Genomic DNA, 22559 nt, shown 5'->3' with positions numbered 1-22559 from the left:
ACTGTAGTTACTGCAGACTAGAGGACAGAAAACACTTATACTGTAGTTACTGTAGACTAGAGGACAGAAAATACTTATACTGTAGTTACTGTAGACTAGAGGACAGAAAACACATACTGTAGTTACTGCAGACTAGAGGACAGAAAACACATACTGTAGTTACTGTAGACTAGAGAACAGAAAACACTTATACTGAAGTTACTGTAGACTAGAGGACAGAAAATACTTATACTGTTGTCATGACTTGACTTTAACATGAATCTGAAGACTGTTATTTATCTAGTTACCTAAATAGGTTTAATTGTTACCGGTTAAATTAATCATGGAACAATTAACTCATTAGGATCTGGGGCCCTGCGAGAGCAGTTCTTTGAAGAGTTACCATCTCCTGAATTAAACTACATAGATGTCATAGTTAAAGACCTTTAAACAGTCAACTTTTTAATCATAACCTGAACCGCCGTAACTTCCTTGCATCTGCAAAAACCTGAGTCTTACTTATGATTCAGTACTACACAAATTGGTTTAATTCTTTATTTACTAGCTAATTAAATGGGAACACAGGATAAACATACACACTTAATACATTAGGAACAGGTCCCTAGCGGACTGATACAATATGGCTGCTTGTTACAAAATACAGAGGGCGAGAAAGAGGGACAGAGACACTTAACATTGGTACATTTAGAAGCTACTCACTTATAGTGACTCAGTGGTCTCCCAAATGACGCAGTGGTCTAAGACACTGCATTTCAGTGCAAAAGGCATCACTGCAGTACCTGGTTCGAATCCAGGCTGCATCACATCCGGCTGTGAGTGGGAGTCCCATAGGGTGGTGTACAATTGGCCCAGCATCGTCTGGGTTTGGCTGAGGTAGGCCGTCATTGTAAATAAGAATTTGTTCTTAACTGACTTGCCTAGTTAAATAAAGGTAAAATAAAAATATGAATCTTATACTTGCACATGAACCGCTGCCTGCTTGGAGTAAGAAATCATGAATGTATTTACGTGAAATGCCTTGGTTCGCCGTGTATCTCTCTCGGAACCGGGCTGCTTTGGAAAGGGGGTTGGGCCTTTTTGCGGCACGCTTGTAAGCCTTTGATTGTCCAAAAGGAAGTCTTCTACTGTTGTTCTCCTCTGCAGTCATATGGTATCCGGTGATTTGTCGTGTAGTCCTGAACAGAACTACAGAGTTTATTCTCCATCCATTCGCTCTGGAAGATGCTTCTTTGAAGATAGGCTAGCCAGCCGTGTTGATGGTTCCCAGTGAGAGTAGCGTAATAAGATGGTTTGAACAAAGTAGTAGAATGGTCCCACTTAAATTAGGACAGCTAATCAGCCGTACTAGTGATTGTCCGGGAGGTGAGTTCATCGTTTCAACCTCGTGTTGAGATTCAGAGTTCAAACAACGTTAAACGTAACCTGCAGCTCTACGTCTCTCTGGTCTGATGTGTTTTTTTCTTAACCCATCATTTTAAACAATTTGTTCAAAAGGGGCGGTTCCGTCAGGCTGACACGCTCTCTGACCTCACTCAGGGGCGTGACTTGTCACTGTGCAAAGCTTATGTAAAACAATGATCTCTTATAGCTTCAGAAATCACATCCCTCTCTTAACAAAAACACTTTCATAACGTTTCATATTTCATGCACAACGCATAGGATGGACACTTCGTACATGTAATGGGTATACTTTCCAAGTTACAGTATTTCCTTTATACATTTTTTTAAGACATCACAAAATAACAAAGTGAAATGAGTGTTCTATAGATCACCTCTGACCATTCCCCACATTCTACGTTAGAAATATTGTTCCAGTATTCGCTTTTGAACGTGTTAGAGTTTCAGCGGGAAAAGGTCTGATGAAACAAAGGACATTCCTTGTGTCCTAGGGTGAACCTTGGAGAGGGAGAACTGAATGTGCTCTCCTTGATTTACAACAGGGCATGAGTTGTTAACCCGCACCAGTCCCCCCCCCCCCCCCCCCCTGCGGGTGTTATTCATTGCAAACCTGATCTGACCTAATTGGATTCTCGTGGACAGCCATGACACTGTAGTGGAGTGGATAGACAAGACAATACCACAAAGGACAATGCTGGGCGCGACTCAGTGAGAATGAACAGGTCCTAGTCAGTCCAATGAAATGTCCTTTCATTCATGTTCCTAACCTGGCCATTAACTAGCTCTCCTCAGTCAGTCAGACAGTCAGACTGGAAAACTGGCAAACCGAGAACGCCACAGGGCAAAATAACATCAGCAGGGTGATATATTAGGAGAGGAATGAATTCATCCAGCACACAAAACACAAATCTAAACATAGTTACAAGACAAACAAACTGAAGAACTGAATAAAGTCTGACTCTGACTGAATAAAACACAGACTGACTATAAGAAATGAAAGTTAGACTCCATTCACTGCAGAGAGCTTTCCTCTGTGGCTGTTTCTTCATAGAAAATGTAATCACAGCACAGTGAGGAGGGAGATGACTGCACCTCCCGCTGCTATTTGAGGCGGCTGCATCTTTTTCACATGACTTCGTGCAGCGTGAGCGAGAGCTGCCCGCCAAACAGCTGCAGTTCTGTCTTCTGTGCCTGCCCCGCACTGCTTCCGCTGAGCCCTACCCCTGAGGTAACCCGAAACAGTCATCTGCGCACCACAAGACTGTATTAGCTCACCAAGCTAAAGTCTAAGCATGGAGAGCCAACACAAGTCCTCAGGTCTCAGACAAGAACACTCATGGCATGAGCTTCACTGAACTACCTCCACTACACATATGCTTCTGATACAGTACCAGTCAAAGGTTTGGACACACCTACTAATTCATGGGGTTTGTCTTATTTTTTATATTGTAGAATAATAGTGAAATCCTCCAAAATATGAAATAACACATATGGAATCATGTAGTAACCAAAAAAGTGTTCAATCTAAATATATTTTATATTTGAGATTTTTCATATATACACCATCACAACTCCTCCTCCATGCTTCGTGGTGGGAATCACACATACAGAGATCATCCTATGATATGTTACATTTCGTATTGTTACATGAGACAGATGGTTATGACAGGTGGATGGGTGGTTGTATAATGTGAATGTCTCGCAACCCAAAGGTTGTGAGTTCGAATCTCATCACAGACAACATTAGAATTTTAGCTAATTAATAACTTTTCAACTACTTACTACTTTTTATCTACTTTGTGTGGCTGATGTGAAATGGCTAGCTAGTTAGCGGTGGTGCGCGCTAAGAGTGTTTCAGTCGGTGACATCACTCGCTCTGAGACCTAGAAGTCCTTCCCCTTGCTCTAAAAGGGCCGTGGCTTTTGTGGCGCGATGGGTAACGATGCTGAGCGAGTGACTGTGGTTGATGTGTGCAGAGGAGCCCAGGTTGGTGCAAGGAGAGGGACGGAAGCTATACTGTTACATTTGCAACTACTTAGCATGTTAGCTAACCCTTCACCCTAACCTTAAGCTTTTTAGCTAACTCCTAAACTTAACCCTAACCCTTAGCCTAGCTAGAATTCGTAACATAGCATACATTTTGTAAATTCGTAACATATCATATATTTAGCAAATTCGTAACATATTGTACATTTTGCAAATTTTTGTTACATAAAATACAAATTGTAATATGTATCATATCATACTAAAGGAGTCTTGCAGATTTACGTACAGAATAATACGAAATGCTCTGGGACCAGGTTGGAATCCTGCTCAGAATCCTTTGATAAAATGTCTCACATTTTCCTCCTAAAAGAAACAACGGTATCAGAGATATGATACAGCAACTGGATCATTCAAGACAACTAACACGTTCAAATCATTACTCCCTCCCCAAAGCCTCTACTTTGATTAAAGTCGCTCAATAGGTGCTGAAACGAAAGCTACTTTTAATGAAGTGGCTGTCCATCAAGTAGGTGCTGAAAGAGGTTAGTTAGCTCACAAATTAGGACTCAGTTTATAAACTATAACATTTTCACTCTTTGAACGTGTATAACGTTATTCACATATTACTACTCATAACCTCGATTCAATAGATACTTAGGCAAATTATCTCCTCGCCAGAAATATAAACTTGAGCATTTTCGTGTGTTTTTTGTTGGCCATGTCGTCGCGTTTTATTTTTAATCTCGGTATATCTGTGGATGAATGACTTTCTGCAAGTGGGATTACCTGATTATGTCATCGTTGTGTCCCAAGTAAAATTTTTGCTTGTGTTCCCGTGTGTTGTACACTACTCCGACACCGGCGACGAAGTAGACAATTTCCTTGGCCGCTGTGTAGTACAGGTTGTTGCGGCACTGATGTCCACGATACCCGTAAACCCACTCTAGTCGCAGGTGACAATTCGGAGCGGTCCTGTCAGCCATGTCCGTATTTATTTTTTGTCGAGAGTTTTTTATATTTCTTCATTCACCAAGACGGATTTCATTCAATCCCGTATCCCTTAGTTCCACTGGAAATGCATCGTATCCGGTACAAGCGGTAACAGCGGGCATTCGAGTGCCATGTGCATAATAGTCTAACTGAATCTAGTTTTACTTCGAGATTATATGCTTATCTTTAATTAAAATGGTTAACTATGCCATCCTTTTTATAGTGAAAACCATATATCTACCTCTACTTCAGCCTTGGGCTAGCTGCCCCTCTTGAGAGTCGAGGCAGGTCGAAGCTCTTGTCAAATCCTATAAAGATGGAGTTTTCGCGTTTACTTACAAGCACCTCCCCCAAATGTTATCTACATTGGTGATAGATCAACAATCTGTCCAATCACATCACCAAATATCTATTTAGCATTTGAAGGGATGTTCACGGACCAATGGCAATCATTATAATTTGACATGAACTTCCTTCCATAAAGAATGTGCTCTAACCATGTTGTGAGGTCAATGACAAGAAGATTTTGACAGCTGTCAATCCAAGTATATGGCGTCACCGTTTAATATTTTACCCCATTGCACATTTCTTCAACATTCTGCAGTAGTTTTTCTATCTATGCAAAGGCTCTATCCCACTGGAAGTAGGTATACTTATATGTTTCAGAGACTATATCAATGCTGTTGAAAGTGACATTCAAAACATTAACTGGATTTTAAAAAAATAAAACACGCATTCAGGTTCACATTATGATAATTTTGCCTCATATCCTCACAGCTTCTACTTTAAATAAAGTCGCTGTCTACTCAGTGGGTGCTGAAATAAAGGTCACATCATTTAGCGAATGAAACTTGAATACAAAAAAGCGCTCGAAAGGTTTTTGAGGAAAACCATTGAACATGCTTCACTTCAGAGAATACTATTTGTTCTCGCGGTAAATTACCTCAAAAAATCAATGCACCGGGTGGGGAGAGTTCGTACTATAATGGATGGGATGGTCTTAAAAGCAGTGCCAGTGCACACCTCCATCCGGCATGCTGTGCGAGCTCAATCAAGTGCACATACAAGAGTACCTCCCCTCCCCTCCCCTCCCCTCTCCTCCGTTGCTGGGAGTGACAGGACACTTGCTGCTCAAGCAACAAGCTTAGTGTTGATATCTAAGCTCTAATTTACCTAGCTAGCTAACTATCTACCTCTTCATTAATTTTAGCGCTACAAGCAGTTAAGACAAAATGGAGATACCTATGGATCCCTTGTTTCTTGCATGGAGCTACTTTAGAAGACGGAAGTTCCAACCATGTTCCAATATTTGTTCGAAGATATTGGAGGACAGTCCATACGACCAGGTAATTATAAACTGAACTTGCTAGCTAGCTAGTTATTTTAGCTCTGCTATCCAGCTCCAATCATTAATCCAATTTAACTAGCAGTAGCAAGCTAATGTTGATAGCATGCTTGCAAAATCTGCCATTGCTTGCTTGCTGGCTAACTAGCTGTTTTGCTAGCACATTGTTAGCTAGCTTGCTAGGTAGTATTGGTTGCAAGAAAAAACTACTTGTTAACTAGCTAGCTAGCCTAGCTATCATGTATGGCAAATATAGACCTTAGCCAGTGCCCCGCTGTCAATTTCATCTCACTTTTAGTTAATGTAGCTACTCTTAGCTTCCTTTTTCTTGAAATGTGCTTTCTATAATGTATGCATCAAATCTGTATTCACCTCTTCTCTCATAATTTCACTCACTGCTGTATTAAAAGGAACCTGACTCCTCGTCATATATCTCTGAGGTAACATCTTCCTTGCCATGCTGATTCTAACCTGGCATGTTGAAATACAAATAGAATGGATAGCGAAATTAATGAAATATCTGTAGTACATCTGTACAGGAGTTCCATACCTTGTAACATCACATTGTAAAAAAAAATTCTGAATCACTGTAAATATGCCTTCTAAACACACCTGTTACTTATTTGACAGGCTGCATGGAGTCTGAAGACCCGTGCTCTGACAGAGATGGTGTACATTGATGAGGTGGAGGTGGACCAGGAGGGGATCGCTGAGATGTTGCTGGATGAGAGCTCCATCGCTCAGGTTGCTCGTAAGTCTGAACTCTGAACTGTCCCAGAGGGCCAAGAGTTTTTTTTTTTTTTTTTTTCCTGGTCAGGCCAATTGGTCAGGAAAAGCTCTTGACCATACAAACAGTACAGCCTACTGAATCTCAAAGTCTGTCTCAATCACACAAATATATTACCATTCTGATCTGGTAAAATCTGTCCAAAATGTTCTCAGCTCTTTGAATGTACTGTAATGAGGCTTACTTTCAGGCCCTGGGACATCACTGAGACTTCCAGGAACAAGCCATGGAGGTGGACCTACTCCAGCCATCAGGTATGTGACATTTTCGTTCACAACTATCTTGTATGTGTTAGGTAAGTATCCCAAAGCATTTCCCCTACTGAAATTGTGTAATTACTGTAACAATGTTTCTGAAATTGAGTCGTGGGGAGCATTATGTTCCTTGAAAAGCATCAGATTCAGAACTGAGCTTTTTTGTCCTGGATATAGGCCCATGACCCAATCGGGGCGTCCTATCACAGGGTTTGTGAGGCCCAGTACCCAGTCTGGCAGACCAGGGACGATGGAACAAGCCATCAGGACCCCTCGCACGGCACACACTGCCCGTCCTGTCACTAGTGCGTCTGGGAGATTTGTCCGGCTGGGAACAGCCTCCATGTTGACCAATCCCGAGGGACCATTTATAAACTTATCTAGACTCAACTTAGCTAAATATGCCCAGAAGCCCAATTTATCCAAGGTAAGAGTATTTTTATGAATATAAGGCAATGAACATGGTCTCTCCAAAAATATTTTTGTCATTGTACTTGTATTTATTTGGGTTATTCGGGTTCAATACATGTTATGACAATTTCTGTTTTTTTTTCTGCCCCCAGACCTTATTTGAGTACATCTTCCATCATGAAAATGATGTTAAAAATGTGAGTTACCAATACAGATATACACTGTTTACAAAACATTAGGAACACCTGCTCTTTCCATGACAGACTGACCAGGTGAATCAAGATGAAAGCTAGATTGATGTCACTTGTTAAATCCACTCTATTAGTGTGTGTCTTTGGCTTTCCATGTTGCTTTTGTTTTTAAGTTTCACTCTAAAGCCATTTGTACCTTTTTGTTTGTGTACAGGCTTTAGACCTGGCTGCTCTGGCCACTGAGAATGCTCAGTTCAAAGACTGGTGGTGGAAAGTCCAGCTGGGGAAATGCTACTACAGGTAAAGCTTTAGATAATTACTTAGATCTCATACAACTGTTATTATACTACCACTACAATTCTACTACATTGTGACTTTCCATTGACAGACTTGGTTTACACCGGGAATCAGAAAAACAGTTCCGATCTGCTCTCAATCATCAGGAGGTGGTGGACACGTACCTCTATCTGGCCAAGGTAACAATATACAACCTACAATGTCCCTAACACTGTAAATACTGTATAGCTACAAGTGTAAAACCACTGTGTGTACAGTATGGATTAACCATGACACGAGGATTTTCCGTAGCAGATAGCACGTGGTGCGCCACTCAACGTCGAGTTGTTTCTATAAGTCCAAATAGGTTTTAGTTTTTTATCAAATGTATTTATATAGCCCTTCTTACATCAGCTGATATCTCAAAGTGCTGTACAGAAACCCAGCCTAAAACTCCAAACTGCAAGCAATGCAGGTGTAGAAGCACAGTGGCTAGAATAAACTCCCTAGAAAGACCAAAACCTAGGAAGAAACCTAGAGGAACCAGGCTATGAGGGGTGGCCAGTCCTCTTCTGGCTGTGCCGGGTGGAGATTATAACAGAACATGGCCAAGATGTTCAGAAATGACCAGCAAGGGTAAATAATAATAATCACAGTGATTGTCGAGGGTGCAACAGGTCAGCACCTCAGGAGTAAATGTCAGTTGGCTTTTCATAGTCGATCATTGAGAGTACCCCTCCTGCTGTCTCTAGAGAGTTGAAAACAGCAGGTCTGGGACAGGTCAGTGTTCCATAGCCGCGGGCAGAACATCGATCTATTACCCTATATTTGTCACAAATTATATAAAAATACTTATTGTTCTGTTTTGCCACTAAAACAGGTGTATCAGCGGCTTGATCAGCCTATAACTGCACTGAACCTCTTCAAGCAAGGTCTGGACCACTTTCCTGGGGAAGTCACTCTCTTAACAGGAATTGCTCGCATTCATGAGGCACGTGACATGATTCCTTTTTTGTTTGTTTGTGAAGCGTTCTCTTGCTTTAAGAAAGCACCAGTTGAAATCGGCATGTCAGATGTGTGATCTGAAATGATCAGCTGATTGCCCTGGAATTTGGAGCCCAATTGCTTTGCATCTATAGTAGCTATTGAATAATTCTACTGTCAATTGAGAGAACAGATGCAGGTTAATCAGGAGGTCCAAAATCTGCCTTTAATAGTATCTGTTATCTGCGTCTCTCACAGGAGATGAATAACTTCACCTCAGCCACAGAGTACTACAAAGACGTCCTGAAGCAGGACAATACTCACGTTGAGGCTATCGCCTGCATAGGCAGCAATCACTTCTACACGGACCAGCCTGAGGTCGCCCTGCGCTTTTACAGGTTAGTCACACACACACATACCACTCCCTTTAATTCCTTCATTTTACTCTGATTATTATGGCTATGCCAGTTCGATATGAAAGAATGTTAATCATGTCAGTGAATACACATGCCTTGTGTGGTTGCGTTAACTTTACAGTTGTATTTCCCTCTAACCCTCCCTTCCCGTAGACGGCTGCTGCAGATGGGAGTATATAATTGCCAGCTGTACAACAACCTTGGACTGTGCTGCTTCTATGCCCAGCAGTATGACATGACCCTCTCCTCCTTCGAGAGGGCTCTGGCCCTAGTGGCCAACGATGAGGAGCAGGCTGACGTCTGGTACAACATTGGACACGTAGCTGTGGTGCGTTAGCGTTAGCAGACACAGATGTTATTGTTACTGCATGAAGTTACTCTACAGCACCCTCTTCTGTATGCCGACTGGTTTCTCTTGGACAGGATCCAAACTCTGGCTGCGTGCTTCGAACATATAGCACTTCTTCACATTTCTGTTTATGTTACATGCATCTTATGTTTCTCCCCACAGGGAATAGGAGACCTGACTCTGGCATACCAGTGTTTTAAACTGGCCTTGGCCTTCAACAACGACCATGCTGAGGCCTATAATAACCTGGCGGTGCTGGAGCTACGCAAGGGACACATTGAGCAGGTGCGTGAACTGGGGTTTCTAGATCCTAAAATATATCATCTTGATCAAATGTTAGTTTTGGTAAGAGAATTGAGAGAGTAAATCTGTTATAAATGACATACCTTCTTTCCAACTGGCGGCAGCTTCCTCCAGGCTTGCTCTTCTAAGGCATTATACCCAGTGGTTATCTTCCATATAGTACAACACGTTGTGGAAAAAGTCTTTAGGAACATCTACATTAGTCGACTATTTATGCTGTTTTGATATAGTCTAATTCAGAATGGGTGTTTTGATTTCCTCCTTTTTCTTACAGTCCAAAGCTTTCCTCCAGACCGCTGCATCACTTGCCCCTCACATGTATGAACCACACTTTAACTACTCCACTCTGTCAGACAAGGTAACGAGACACTTCATCAGCACTTTTAAATCTATTTAACTATTGTCATGCAGCCTGCACATTCATAGCATTGTTTTAAATTAAAAGGACAGACCGTTTTTAGTCATGAGGGATCACCTTAATTGATGTGCTGTTGTCTTCTGCTGTGTCCAGATTGGAGATCTGCAGAGTAGCTATACTGCTGCCCAGAGGTCAGAGGATGCCTTCCCTGAGCATGTAGATACCCAAGAGATTTTGAAACACCTGCGCCAGCACTTTGCTGTGCTGTGAGCTACTGACCAACACACCTGACCTGAAAGTCCAGTCTGCCTGTGCAATAGCTCACTTGTCATAGTGTTGCTATTAAACAACAGTGACTGGCCTCCTCATGTAATGGTTAGACATCTTCACGATCTACAGACAAATATTTTTCCTGCAGGGACACAACTGTTACTTGATGGTGACATTATACAGGCTAAATGATACCAAGGTCAATCTGGCTTGGGCAACTCACTGCACATACATTATTGTTAAACAGTAGTTTACAACTGCCTAGCCCAATGTAGGTCTTATTAGTTGTAATTTAAGTGTTTTATGTGCTTGTTTTTCTCTTCAATGGTTGGTTCACAGGCTTGTAAAATAGTGTAAGGTACTTTTAAGCACTGATTAGTAAATGTACATAGTAAAGTATGAACATGGAAGAAACAAATATTTATAGGAAATGTATTTATACGGCTATCTTTTTATAGTGTATTTTTGTACTACCATTCCTCTTGTCACAATTGTTACGCGGAGTGGAACAGGGGAACCCAAGAGCAGACTCAGATGAGGAGACTGGGATGAAGTAACCAAGGTATTTATTGAAACATGGGGAGATGGAGTGCAGGTCAGGGGAAGCTCTGGCAGGTTATTGGGAAAAAAAATGCAGAGGCTGAGGCTGGAGCGAGGGGAGTTGAGACAGGGTGAGCATGAGACAGGGTAACATGAATCCAAGGGAGTAGTAAAGTGGGGAATCCAGGACAGAGTAGCAGGATGACGAGATGTTGGACTGGAGACTGACTAGAGTCAGAGCAGGCATAATGAGCAGAGATTATGATCTGGCAGTGAGGAAGCGGCAGGACTGAATATTTGTAGAGGTCTTGATTATGAAACAGGTTGCAGCTGGTGGGGATCTGCTCTGACTCCAGCACACCTGTCTCTGCCCACACACACACACACACACACACACACACACACACACACACACACACACACACACACACACACACACACACACACACACACAGGGAGAGAGCAGTCAAGGAGACACCGGATGAGCACTAGAGGGCGTGGCAGGAGCAGATGTGACAACAATTTGTAGTCTTGTTTGTTTTTGATTGATTACTCGTTATAATCAAAGATACAGAACTCATTCATTTCTATGCGTTTAACTTTACAGTATGACAATTTATTTCAGATACAATCTTATGCTATGTACAACTTCAATTTACATTTGATTCCAATGTCTATTTTCAATGTATGTATTTACTTAATTAAATAATGGACATTTTACAGTCATTTATAAGCCTTCCTTGATTGCATTTCACTTGTACAAGTAGCATCATTCCAGAACTTCATGGGATTTATTTTGATGGCCGCAAAGTCCTCCATTCCATAGTGGTCATTGGGCTCTCCGTCTTCCCAGTACCTTTCTAAACCAAGTTAAAGGTTACTTTCTAGACGTTCTGGTATTATCCTTAATGATAATGGTACAGTGTCGCAGGCAGTGGAAACATTTAACCAATAACTGCTTAACATGTTGGTCTTATACACATACATAGAATATCATACATGATTAAACCTGTATCCAGTCCAATGACTTGTGCAGCTCTTACCCCTGAGTCAGATCAGTCCCATCAAGCCGTGTCCAGGTCCCCCCTGTATCCTCTTCCTCCAGTCCAATGACTTGTGCAGCTCTTACCCCTGAGTCAGATCAGTCCCATCAAGCAGTGTCCAGGTCCCCCCTGTATCCTCTTCCTCCAGTCCAATGACTTGTGCAGCTCTTACCCCTGAGTCAGATCAGTCCCATCAAGCCGTGTCCAGGTCCCCCCTGTATCCTCTTCCTCCTTCAGTCCAATCCAGAACCCTTTTTATGTGCATGGGTTCGGAGTTAAACTGCACTCTGTGCATCAACTTATAAATGCCCGAGCAAACAAACACAACAAGGCAGGAAAGAAGCTTATTTAATCAGTGGTAACTGAATTTTGGACAATCTTTCTCTTATAGTGCTCTCAAACCATTACAATGTAAAGGGGCCTTCTCCATGGAGAAGAGCACTTGCAGCATTCCACATAGAGACACATTGCATAGAACTGATGGAAATGTTGGGGGAGGGGGTTCTACTAAGCTAACACATGGAATTGTTTTGACATGGTCATGGATCATTTAGCTATTTGATTTGGAATTGTAGGACCCCTGTAGTTATATTAATGGAAAAACAAACAGTCAAATAATAAATCATAAGGAATAAGGTTTTGAAGTGTCTGTCCTATATCTAGGAGATATTTACAAAAGCTCTGGAAATATTGTATAGATGTACATATTAAACCCTCTTTGTTGGCACAAAACTACTTCCATACGTTCATGAATTTGTTTAACCAGTACTGGGTTACTTTCAGACAACACTTGTGGAGAAGACCCTCGTGAGAGTCCGATTTCCATAGTGTGGTCATATTAGTTTGTGGGACAAACCGTATCGTTCGGACGCTACAGTCATTTTTTTGAGAAGACTGACTTTTGGGATGTCTCCTGGTCTGGCAAACAGGGCTGTAGATCTGCCATTTTCCATTGCAGGTGCGGAAGGCAGACCTAGGCGTATACGGTGGATTCGGACTCACCCCATACAAAAAAAAAACATATCTCCAGCTTAAACAGATGAGTCAATCGACTCCTAAGAATTTACATTCATCAATGTCTGTTCTACATACAACATTGCATAGCATACAAAAGAGTCCCAAAAGTCTCACCAACTTCAGTGACGCTGGACTGCAATGCCATCTTCTGTTCCTGAAGGCTTTCAACCTGCCTCAGCAACTCCATGCCAGTGTGTTTGGCACTCCCTAGCTGCCTGCTGGTTTTGTTCACCTTTTGGAGCTCTCGCAACCTGGTCTCAGAGCATTTCGTATTCTGTACCTAAAACCGGGGCACTCCATTTAGAATGAAATGTTAAATTTGGTATGGTTTCATAAGACAGATGGTTACTTACGGCAAAAACGAAAGGAGGATGGGTAATCGAGGTGAGTGCATAACGCGAACATCAAGCAAGCCATAAGTTGCAAGTTTGAATCTCTAATTAGCTACTACTTAGCATGTTAACTAACCCTTCCCCTAACCTTAACCCTTTTGGCTAACCCTAACCTTAACCCTTTAACCATAGCCCCTAAACCCTAGCCTAGCTAACGCTAGCGAGTTGCTACCATTAGCCACCTAGCTAGAATTTGTAACATACAGTGTACCATACGTTTAGCAAATTCGTAACATATTGCACATTTTGAAAATCCATAACATTGTAATTTTTTAAAAATTGTAACAGGAATTGTAATTTGTAACATATCATGCAAAATGGATGATGAACATCCACAAAATAATACATACTGTAGCGACCCGCACACACATCTGTGTGTTAGGCTATTAGTTAGTTGTCTTGTACTTACCAGCACCCAGTGTTCGCGGGGTCCGCCATGCCAATCAAGTTACTATCTGCCAATCACGGGAATGCCTGGAATGTTCTGATGCCGGGCATCCTGGTGGTTGGCGGAGTGGCGTGGAGGGGGGCTGGGCAGGGGGATGGAGCATTGGAGGTTAAGACCAGGTTTAGCCATTGTTCTCTCTCTTACGTCTGGCCTTCACAAGAGAAGGTCACGGTTGTTTTATAGGGGTATCCTTTGTTTATTTGGTGTGGGCTACAGCCAAACAGTAGCCTGTGTGAGGTTGGGTTAATGAACCGTAATTCTTAAACTCAACCCTCTGTCTGGACAATTGTTCCTTTATGATCTAGTTAGGTCATTACAATACCATATGAAATGTAACATATCAAACTAAATGGGATGTCTCAGATTTACATACAGAATAGTATGAAATTATCTTAGACCAGGTTGCAACCTGTCAGGACCTCCTCTTTGGCATGGATCATATTGCTGTGGGTGGCTCTGAGCTGCTCCAGCTCACTGCTGCTCTGTGTCAAGTTCTGATATAGTGGACTGTAATTCTCACTGACTTTGCTGTCTGTGGGGACCAAAGAGAGACCTAACATCACTTGAGGAAGATGACATATCTTTCAATTAATGATTTAAAGCAGAGTGAAATGATAAAGGACACTACAGTATTTATGCTGCAGTAGTTTATGTGTCGGGGGGCTAGGGTCAGTTTGTTTATCTGGAGTACTTCTCCTGTCCTATTCGGTGTCCTGTGTAAATCTAAGTGTGCGTTCTCTAATTCTCTCCTTCTCTCTTTCTTTCTCTCTCTCGGAGGACCTGAGCCCTAGGACCATGCCCCAGGACTACCTGACATGATGACTCCTTGCTGTCCACCTGGCCATGCTGCTGCTCCAGTTTCAACTGGCCTGGGCCCTAGGACCATGTCCCAGGACTACCTGACATGAGGACTCCTTGCTGTCCCCAGTCCACCTGGCCATGCTCCTGCTCCAGTTTCAACTGTTCTGCCTTACTATTATTCAACCATGCTGGTCATTTATGAACATTTGAACATCTTGGCCACGTTCTGTTATAATCTCCACCCGGCACAGCCAGAAGAGGACTGGCCACCCCACATATGCTCTCTCTAATTCTCTCTTTCTTTCTCTCTCTCGGAGGACCTGAGCCCTAGGACCGTGCCCCAGGACTACCTGACATGATGGCTCCTTGCTGTCCCCAGTCCACCTGACTGTGCTGCTGCTCCAGTTTCAACTGTTCTGCCTTATTATTATTTGACCATGCTGGTCATTTATGAACATTTGAACATCTTGGTCATGTTCTGTTATAATCTCTACCTGGCACAGCCAGAAGAGGACTGGCCACCCCACATAGCCCGGTTCCTCTCTAGGTTTCTTCCTAGGTTTTGGCCTTTCTAGGGAGTTTTTCCTAGCCACCGTGCTTTTACACCTGCATTGTTTGCTGTTTGGGGTTTTAGGCTGGGTTTCTGTACAGCACTTTGAGATATCAGCTGATGTACGAAGGGCTATATAAATAAATGTGATTTGATTTGATTTGACTACTCACATTGGACCCCCAGACCAATGTCAACGACCAGTAGAAGAGAACTGAGCATGCCCAGACTCACTGCAACCAATCAGTAGAATTGAGAACTCTGCCCATTCTCCATTGACTTGTCTGTCTGCTGTCTGACAATATTGAACTAAAACAACTGTCTACTCATTCTCTCTGCCTGTGGATGGTTTGTTTAGTCATTGCCCTATGTCAATGCTTCATGTGAATACAATGAAGCCATTGGTGGTTTGAGTGGAGGGAGGTGTGTGTGTGTGACAGAAATATCCTCAAACAGCCAGTGATGTATTATAATTGCCCAAAATTAATTTAATTTACTTTTGTTATAAACATTTTCATTTAACATGTAGTGTCTTTGCATATGACAACACTCATGAGACAAATTATTACAACTTTAATTCCTGGGCTGCCTTTGCTTTCATTTCACATATCCATTTCAGTGCATATCTACACGGGGCATCGTTCCAAGTCTTCATGGCATCCCAACTCGCCTTGGGATGGTTTTTGGAGTAAATGGCTGCACAGTCCTCGTTATTCATATCGTCGTTAGGCTCCCCATCTGCCCAGTATCTTGAACAAAGGTCAAGGTAAATTTTTATACAATTTGTCTATCTCCATACCATGCCACAGCAGATAGGTTAAATTTATTTTAATCAGAGTCTACATGGCTCTGATATTAATTAATAGGTAATAGGACAGTAGTAATAGTCAATGGTAATACTAGCTACTAAACAAACCAATTCTAATAACTTGTGTAGCTCTTACCCCTGAGTCAGTTTAGTCCCATCAAGCCATGCCCAGGTTCCCTCTTTATCCTCTTCCTCCTTCAGTCCAATCCAGAACCCTGTTAGGTGCCAGGATCCTGAGCTGTATCGTAATGCTTGTATTGCCTTATTGATAAACTCCTGAGCAGACACACACACACACACCACACATACAGAGAGAGAGTGTCAAACCTTTACCATGTAAAGGGGTTTATTCCATGGAGTGGGACATTAACATAATTCCACTTAGAGAGACATTCCATAGAACTGATGAGAATGCTAGAATGTTCTACTCAATCTATGCTAACCTGGTAAGTCCTGTATATTTTCTTTAACACATTGTGGAAGTTACACCATATTTAAAAAATATATATATTTAACCTTCATTTAACCCAGACGATGCTGGGCCAATTGTGCGCCGCCCTATGGGACTCCCACTCACAGCCGGATGTGATGCAGCCTGGATTTGAATCAGGTACTGCAGTGACACGTCTTGCACTGAGATGCAGTGTCTTAGACCGCTGCGCCTATCGGGAGAAATACGGAATATATCCAAATAACTTACCTGCTTCTCTTCACTATTTATTATTGCCAGGTCAGCTCCTTTTTTAATGCAGCTATCTCTGCTTCTGTCCCATGTTTTCAGAGGAATGGAGTTCGACAAGGGAAAGTAGTAACACAACGAGTTGAGCAATTTCCATCCTGGCAAACAACGGCCACAGCTTTCCACTGTTATAAAATGAGATGGAAAACATTGAAACATGACTTTTGTTGTAACGTGACAAATGAAGGTCCCCATATAAGCATGCACTGCTGTTTCAGATCTCCAGAGTGGGATATTATCAAAGCAATTATTTAGTTATGAACATCTACCAATAATAAATTCATCAATGTCTCAAAAGTCCCAAAAGTCTCACCAAATTCAGTGACGCTGGACTGCAACGCCACCGTCTGTCCCTGAAGGCTTTCAACCTGCCTCTGTAACTCCATGCCAGTGTGTTTGGCACTCCCTAGCTGCCCACTGGCTTTGTACACCTTTTGGAGCTCTTTCTGCAACAATGTCAAGGCCTCCTCTTTGGCATGGATCATGTTACTGTGGGTGGCTCTGAGCTGCTCCAGCTCACTGCTGATATGTGTCAAGTTCTGATATAGTGGACCGTACTTCTCACTGACTTTGCTGTCTGTGGGGACCAAAGAGAGACCTAACATCACTAGAGGAAGAGGACAGAATGATTCATGTAATGATTTAAAGCAGAGTGAAATGATAAAGGACACTACTCACATTGGACCCCCAGACCAATGTCAATGACCAGTAGAAGAGCACTGAGCATGCCCAGACTCACTGCAACCAATCGATAGAATTGAAAACTCTGCCCATCTCTCACCATGAATATGGACACTGGACAAGGGACAATTTTATCAAGGATTACCGCAATAAGCTTTGGGTTAATCCACATGATTTTTGTGACATACCTGTATTCAGAATTATATTCTCAAATCTACAATCTGTCACCAAGCTCCTGGATTGATATTTTATAGGAAAGCAGATATTCTCTTGATTTTCTGAAAAAGGTCACTGTACCTTGTTGTTGGTCTTGTCTGTTAGGGAGAGGATGTCCATCTGTGCTGAAATCATCCTGACATATCAGCTCATTATATGTTCCCTTGAATCCTTTCAACACATTTTTTGATATGTCAGAATTCTCCATTGACTTGTCTGTCTGCTGTCTGCCAATATTGAACTAAAACAACTGTTTACTTATTCTCTCTGCCTGTGGATGGTTTGTTTAGTCGTTGCCCCATGTCAATGCTTCATGTGAATACTGTGAAGCCATTGGTGGTTTGAGTGGAGGGAGGAGTGTTTGCTTGTGTGTGTGTGTGTGTGTGTGTGTGTGTGTGTGTGTGTGTGTGTGTGTGTGTGTGTGTGTGTGTGTGTGTGTGTGTGTGTGTGTGTGTGTGTGTGTGTGTGTGTGTGTGTGTGTGTGTGTGTGTGTGTGTGACAGAAAGATCCTCAAACAATCAGAGATTTATTACAATTGCCCAATTTTAATTTACTTTTGTTATATACATTTTCATTTAACATGTAGTGTCTTTGTATATGACAACACTCATGAGACAAATTATTACAACTTTAATTCCTGGGCTGCCTTTGCTTTCATTTCACATATCCATTTCAGTGCATGTGTACATGGGGCATCATTCCAAGTCTTCCTGGGATGGGCTTTGGAGTAAATGGCTGCACAGTCCTCGTCTTTCTTATAATCATTCGGCTCCCCATCTGCCCAGTACCTTGAACAAAGGTCAAGGTTCATTTTTAGACTATGTAATAGGTAATAAGACAGTAGTAATAGACAATGGTAACACTAGCTACTGAACAAACCAATTCCAATGACTTGTGCAGTGCTTACCCCTGAGTCAGTTTAGTCCCATCCAGCCATGTCCAGCTCCCCTCTGTGTCCTCTTCTTCCTTCAGTCCAATCCAAAACCCTGTGTCGTACCTGACTATTGAACTGTATCTTAATGCTTGTATCGCCTTACTCATAAAGTCCTGAGAAAACACACACACACAAACAGACAATGAGAGAGAGTCATGCACAAACATGCTGTTGAACTAGATTGGTTAAATGATCAATAATGCCAAGTTTGGAACAGTACTCACTTTCCCAATACAATGCCCCCAGAGTCACACAAAATATGATAATAAACATCACGCTCCCAGTTATAGGAACAAGATCTGCACTGCCGGTCCATGCCTTACCTGTTTCTCCCAGCTATCTAACACAACCAGGTCAGCTCCATAACTTAAACAGTCTTTTCTGGCCTCTCCCCAGCTTCTAGACTCAATGGCATCAGAAATGGCAAAGTAGTAACATGTTGAGTTCAGCAGATCCCATCCTGGCAAACATAGGCCACAGCTTGCCTCTGTAAAGACACATTGGATGTTTGTTTTTTGACTAGTCAGTAGATCAAATCCTAAATTGGGTGTCTTACAAAAAGTTATCTCACCAAGCGAAGATATTTGGGACTGCAGCTGCGTCTTGTCCTTGCGAAGGCTCTCAATCTGAGCCTGAAAGTTATCGTTGCTGGTCGTCTGTTGCTGTAATGCTATCTCTAGTTGGTGGAGGCTAGTGAGCTCTCTGTGTGACTTTCTCTGGGCCTCCTCTTTATCATGAATCACATTGTTCTGGACGGCTCTGAAGTGCTCCAGCTCACTGCTGATCTGTGTCAAATTCTGATATAGTGGAAGATGACTCTCACTGACTTTATTACCTGTGGGGATCAAAGAGGAACCCAATATCACTAGGGAGAAGAAAAAAAACTTTTCGTAAACAAAGTAGTATGTTTACGTTTTTTTCTATGTAAACAACAGGACATGCATGCTGCATTGACATGTACATCGAGAGTGAGAGATTACTATACTTAGTGTTGAGTCTTGTCTTTGGACATGGTTATACTCACAGTATACTCCCAGGACAATGGCAACAACCAGTAGAAGAGCACTAAGTGGCCCCAAACATATTGTAACCAATCGGTAATGTGGAAAACTGGGCCCATCTCGTACTGTGAATGTAGATACTGAAAGGGATCATTTCCGTCAGTATCGGAGCGTCGAGGTTATAAACAAGTTATAGACGGTCCACAAAATAGTCATGTTTTCACGGAACGACTTCAGGGAAACATTCTAGACAGCTTACTAAAAGGTATGATTTGCACAAACTGGATTAGGGTTACACTTTTAGAGATGGGCAATGTCAAAGACCACATTGTCTCAAAGAGCTTTTCTAAAGCCAATTCAAAAACACACTAAAACAAAAATGTACAGTCACATTACGCTGAAGAAAAAGGTTAACACATTGACTTAATATCTAAATCCTATTATTTTATACTTGAAAAATGTATTTGTTTATGGTACCTGGTTTCTGGTCTTGACTATGATAGAAGGGAGCTTCATCTGTGTCCAAACCATTTTCGGTATATTTCTCGTAATTCTCCATTGAATTGTCTTCCCTGTTAAAAATGTTCCAGTCAGTGGGGATGGTCGTATCTCTCTGTGGAGTTTGTTCAAACATTGGACTGTGTCAATATAGTGTGTGTGCTTGTTTGTGTGTGTGTGTGTGTGCGTGTGTGAGTGTGTGGACGTGTCTATTTGCGCAATGACAGGATTGACTTCAGAGATACAGTGATTGTAGAAAGGGGTTACGTGATTTTGACAGTAGCTTACAGGCATCTCGGTGGCAAGTAAAATTCTATATTTCATATTAAAACACACCTACTGTAATATAAATACAGTATCAAAGCAAGTACTGTGTAGTGACACAGAGTACAATACCGTACTGTATTATTATACTGTAAAAAAAAGTCAATGCTACCGTAATCGAAATTAATGAAATCTATTGATGGGAGAGGTTTGCATTCCACAGTATTTTATTGTAATTACAAGGGATTGTTGCAAGCAGGTTAGCTGCTAGGTAAAATGTTTACAAACATTAAAGCATATGAATGAATATTTGGTGTTTTATATCACTTGCACTTCTAGAGGCCATAACAAAGGCTTCCAAACTGGCAGCGACTACAGTGAAAAACAGACCAAAAGGACATGGCAAAATGCTCAACCATTTAAGGTTTAAGACTTGCTGCCTCTCCAATCTGTCTCCTATACATTTTAAATTGATGGGGCACTATAACCACATAGGAGTTAAATAAGTAGAGCATTCTCATTAATGGGTGCAAAAAATATAGCCTCTTACAAGGCACGACTCAAAATATGTCAATGAGCCAGAAACAACAATACCATGCACCCACTAGTGCTCCAAAGTTTTTTGGGGCGCTTCAAAGGTACGGTATGGGAAATCAATTCAAATCACATTGTATTTGTCACATATACATGGTTAGCAGATGTTAATGCGAGTGAAGCGAAATGCTTGTGCTTCTAGTTCCGACGGTGCAATAATATCTAACAGGCAATCTAATAATTCCCCAACAACTACCTAATACACACATATCTAAAGGGGTGAATTCAAATATGTACATGTAAGTATATGGATGAGCGATGGCCGAGCGGCATAGGCAAGGTGCAATAGAGGGTATAAAATATAGTATATACATGTGATATGAGTAATGCAAGATACACGTATTTCAACATTATTCAAGTGGCATTATTTAGAGTGGCATTGTATAAAGTGACTAGTGATCCATTTATTTAAGTGGCCAGTGATTGGGTCTCAATGTAGGCAGCAGCCTCTCTGAGTTAGTGATTGCTATTTAGCAGTCTGATGGCCTTGAGATAGAAGCTGTTTTTCAGTCTCTCGGTCCCAGCTTTGATGCACCTGTACTGACCTCGCCTTCTGGATGGTAGTGGTGTGAACAGCCAGTGGCTCAGGTGGTTGATGTCCTTGATGATCTTTTTGGCCTTTCTGTGACATTGGGTGCTGTAGGTGTCATGGAGGGCAGGTAGTTTGTCCCCGGTGATGCGTTGTGCAGACTCCACCATCCTCTGGAGAGCCTTGCGGTTGAGGGTGGTGCAGTTGCCGTACCAGGCTGTGATACAGTCCGACAGGATGCTCTCAATTGTGCATCTGTAAAAGTTTGTCAGGGTTTTGGGTGACAAGCCGAATTTCTTCAGCCTCCTAAGGTTGAAGAGGCGCTGTTGCGCCTTCTTCACCACACTGTCTGTGTGGGTGGACAATTTCAGTTTGTCCGTGATGTGTACACCGAGGAACTTAAAACTCTCCACCTTCTCCACTGCTGTCCCTTCAATGTAGATAAGGGGGTGCTCCCTCTGCTGTTTCCTGAAGTCCACGATCATCTCCTTTGTTTTGTTGACGTTGAGTGAGAGGTTGTTTTCCTGACACCACACTCAGAGTACCCTCACCTCCTCCCTGTAGGCTGTCTCATCGTTGTTGGTAATCAAGCCCACTACTGTTATATCGTCTGCAAACGTGATGATTGAGTTGGAGGCGTGCATGGCCACGCAGTCGTGGGTGAACAGGGAGTACATGAGGGGGCTGAGCACACACCCTTGTGGGGCCCCAGTGTTGAGGGTCAGCGAAGTGATGATGTTGTTTCCTACCTTCACCACCTGGGGGCGGCCCGTCAGAAAGTCCAGGACTTTGACTCTGTACATACACAGCATGGAACAGAGCTGCAGGAGTTGTGACCCTTTTTTGTTGGGTATGTTGTCATAGTTGGTCATCCCCAAAGCCAACACTTACTTTGGCCGCCTTTCCTTCCAGTTCTCTGCTGTCAATGACTGGAACGAATTGCAAAAGTCTCTGAAGCTGGAGTCTTATGTATATCTCCCTCTAACTTTAAGCATAAGCTGTCTGAGAAGCTTACAGTTCACTGTACCTGTACACAGCCAATCTGTAAATATCACACCCGACTACCTCATACCCATATTATTACTTATCCTCTTGCTTTTTTGCACCCTCGTATCTCTACTTGCACATCATCATCTGCACAACTATCGCTCCAGTATTAATGCTAAATTGTAATTATTTTCGCCTC

At 42.2% G+C, this 22559-nt stretch overlaps 4 protein-coding genes and 1 long non-coding RNA gene across 7 annotated transcripts in view; 1 reads left to right on the top strand and 4 right to left on the bottom strand.

Annotated features, from left to right (window-relative positions):
• LOC124046471 (echinoderm microtubule-associated protein-like 5) overlaps positions 1-4667 on the bottom strand; it is a 59579-nt gene extending 54912 nt beyond the window's left edge. The window contains 1 exon segment of the mRNA XM_046366866.1: positions 4171-4667. Within this exon segment, the coding sequence (XP_046222822.1) occupies positions 4171-4367 (197 nt within the window). The 5' untranslated portion in view covers positions 4368-4667.
• A 737-nt stretch (positions 4668-5404) lies between these two features.
• Positions 5405-11584, top strand: LOC124046468 (tetratricopeptide repeat protein 8-like). Of its 2 annotated transcripts, XM_046366864.1 has the most exons (14): positions 5405-5720; positions 6130-6159; positions 6350-6470; positions 6697-6760; positions 6938-7187; positions 7324-7368; positions 7577-7662; positions 7751-7838; positions 8519-8629; positions 8881-9020; positions 9192-9366; positions 9550-9672; positions 9965-10048; positions 10202-11584. In XM_046366864.1, the coding sequence occupies exons 1-14, from the start codon at positions 5607-5609 to the stop codon at positions 10316-10318; spliced, it is 1548 nt and encodes a 515-aa protein (XP_046222820.1). In that variant the 5' UTR covers positions 5405-5606; the 3' UTR covers positions 10319-11584. The 2 variants fall into 2 exon arrangements, with proteins under 2 accessions (XP_046222820.1, XP_046222821.1); XM_046366865.1 differs by lacking the exon at positions 6130-6159 and having other exon boundaries at positions 5407-5720.
• On the bottom strand, positions 10884-13206 carry LOC124046470. The gene is made up of 3 exons (XR_006841020.1): positions 13033-13206; positions 11902-12199; positions 10884-11718 (listed from the first exon to the last, which is right to left on the bottom strand). It is a non-coding gene; the product is annotated as an uncharacterized LOC124046470 (long non-coding RNA).
• A 2366-nt stretch (positions 13207-15572) lies between these two features.
• On the bottom strand, positions 15573-17822 carry LOC124045267 (C-type lectin domain family 4 member K-like). The gene is made up of 6 exons (XM_046364556.1): positions 17635-17822; positions 17335-17451; positions 16970-17233; positions 16618-16781; positions 16054-16193; positions 15573-15858 (listed from the first exon to the last, which is right to left on the bottom strand). The coding sequence occupies exons 1-6, from the start codon at positions 17759-17761 to the stop codon at positions 15675-15677; spliced, it is 996 nt and encodes a 331-aa protein (XP_046220512.1). The 5' UTR covers positions 17762-17822; the 3' UTR covers positions 15573-15674.
• Positions 17823-18084: 262 nt separating this feature from the next.
• Positions 18085-20127, bottom strand: LOC124045266 (asialoglycoprotein receptor 1-like). 2 transcript variants are annotated; one of them, XM_046364554.1, is made up of 6 exons: positions 19966-20127; positions 19512-19628; positions 19059-19322; positions 18811-18974; positions 18461-18600; positions 18085-18341 (listed from the first exon to the last, which is right to left on the bottom strand). In XM_046364554.1, the coding sequence occupies exons 1-6, from the start codon at positions 20120-20122 to the stop codon at positions 18176-18178; spliced, it is 1008 nt and encodes a 335-aa protein (XP_046220510.1). In that variant the 5' UTR covers positions 20123-20127; the 3' UTR covers positions 18085-18175. The 2 variants fall into 2 exon arrangements, with proteins under 2 accessions (XP_046220510.1, XP_046220511.1); XM_046364555.1 differs by having other exon boundaries at positions 18165-18330.
• Positions 20128-22559: the final 2432 nt, after the last annotated feature.

Source organism: Oncorhynchus gorbuscha, linkage group LG10 (assembly GCF_021184085.1).
Source record: "Oncorhynchus gorbuscha isolate QuinsamMale2020 ecotype Even-year linkage group LG10, OgorEven_v1.0, whole genome shotgun sequence".
NCBI classification, from domain to species: Eukaryota; Metazoa; Chordata; class Actinopteri; order Salmoniformes; family Salmonidae; genus Oncorhynchus; species Oncorhynchus gorbuscha.
The sequence above is the reverse complement of the archived record's forward strand: the minus strand, read 5'-3'. Positions and strand labels throughout refer to the sequence as shown.

Excerpts from the sequence above, each read along its gene's own strand:
- LOC124045266 (XM_046364554.1), bottom strand. The coding sequence starts at position 20,122 with ATGTTTGAACAAACTCCACAGAGAGATACGACCATCCCCACTGACTGG. Across the intron at positions 18,975-19,058 it reads GTCCCAAATATCTTCGCTTG|AGGCAAGCTGTGGCCTATGT; the intron begins GTGAGATAACTT and ends GTGTCTTTACAG. Across the intron at positions 18,601-18,810 it reads TAGATAGCTGGGAGAAACAG|GACTTTATGAGTAAGGCGAT; the intron begins GTAAGGCATGGA and ends GTGTTTTCTCAG.
- LOC124045267 (XM_046364556.1), bottom strand. The coding sequence starts at position 17,761 with ATGGAGAATTCTGACATATCAAAAAATGTGTTGAAAGGATTCAAGGGA. Across the intron at positions 17,452-17,634 it reads CAGACAAGACCAACAACAAG|TGTCCATATTCATGGTGAGA; the intron begins GTACAGTGACCT and ends TCCCTTGTCCAG. Across the intron at positions 16,782-16,969 it reads GTCCAGCGTCACTGAATTTG|TGGAAAGCTGTGGCCGTTGT; the intron begins GTGAGACTTTTG and ends ATTTTATAACAG.
- LOC124046468 (XM_046366864.1), top strand. The coding sequence starts at position 5,607 with ATGGAGATACCTATGGATCCCTTGTTTCTTGCATGGAGCTACTTTAGA. Across the intron at positions 7,839-8,518 it reads CGTACCTCTATCTGGCCAAG|GTGTATCAGCGGCTTGATCA; the intron begins GTAACAATATAC and ends CCACTAAAACAG. Across the intron at positions 8,630-8,880 it reads GAATTGCTCGCATTCATGAG|GAGATGAATAACTTCACCTC; the intron begins GCACGTGACATG and ends CGTCTCTCACAG.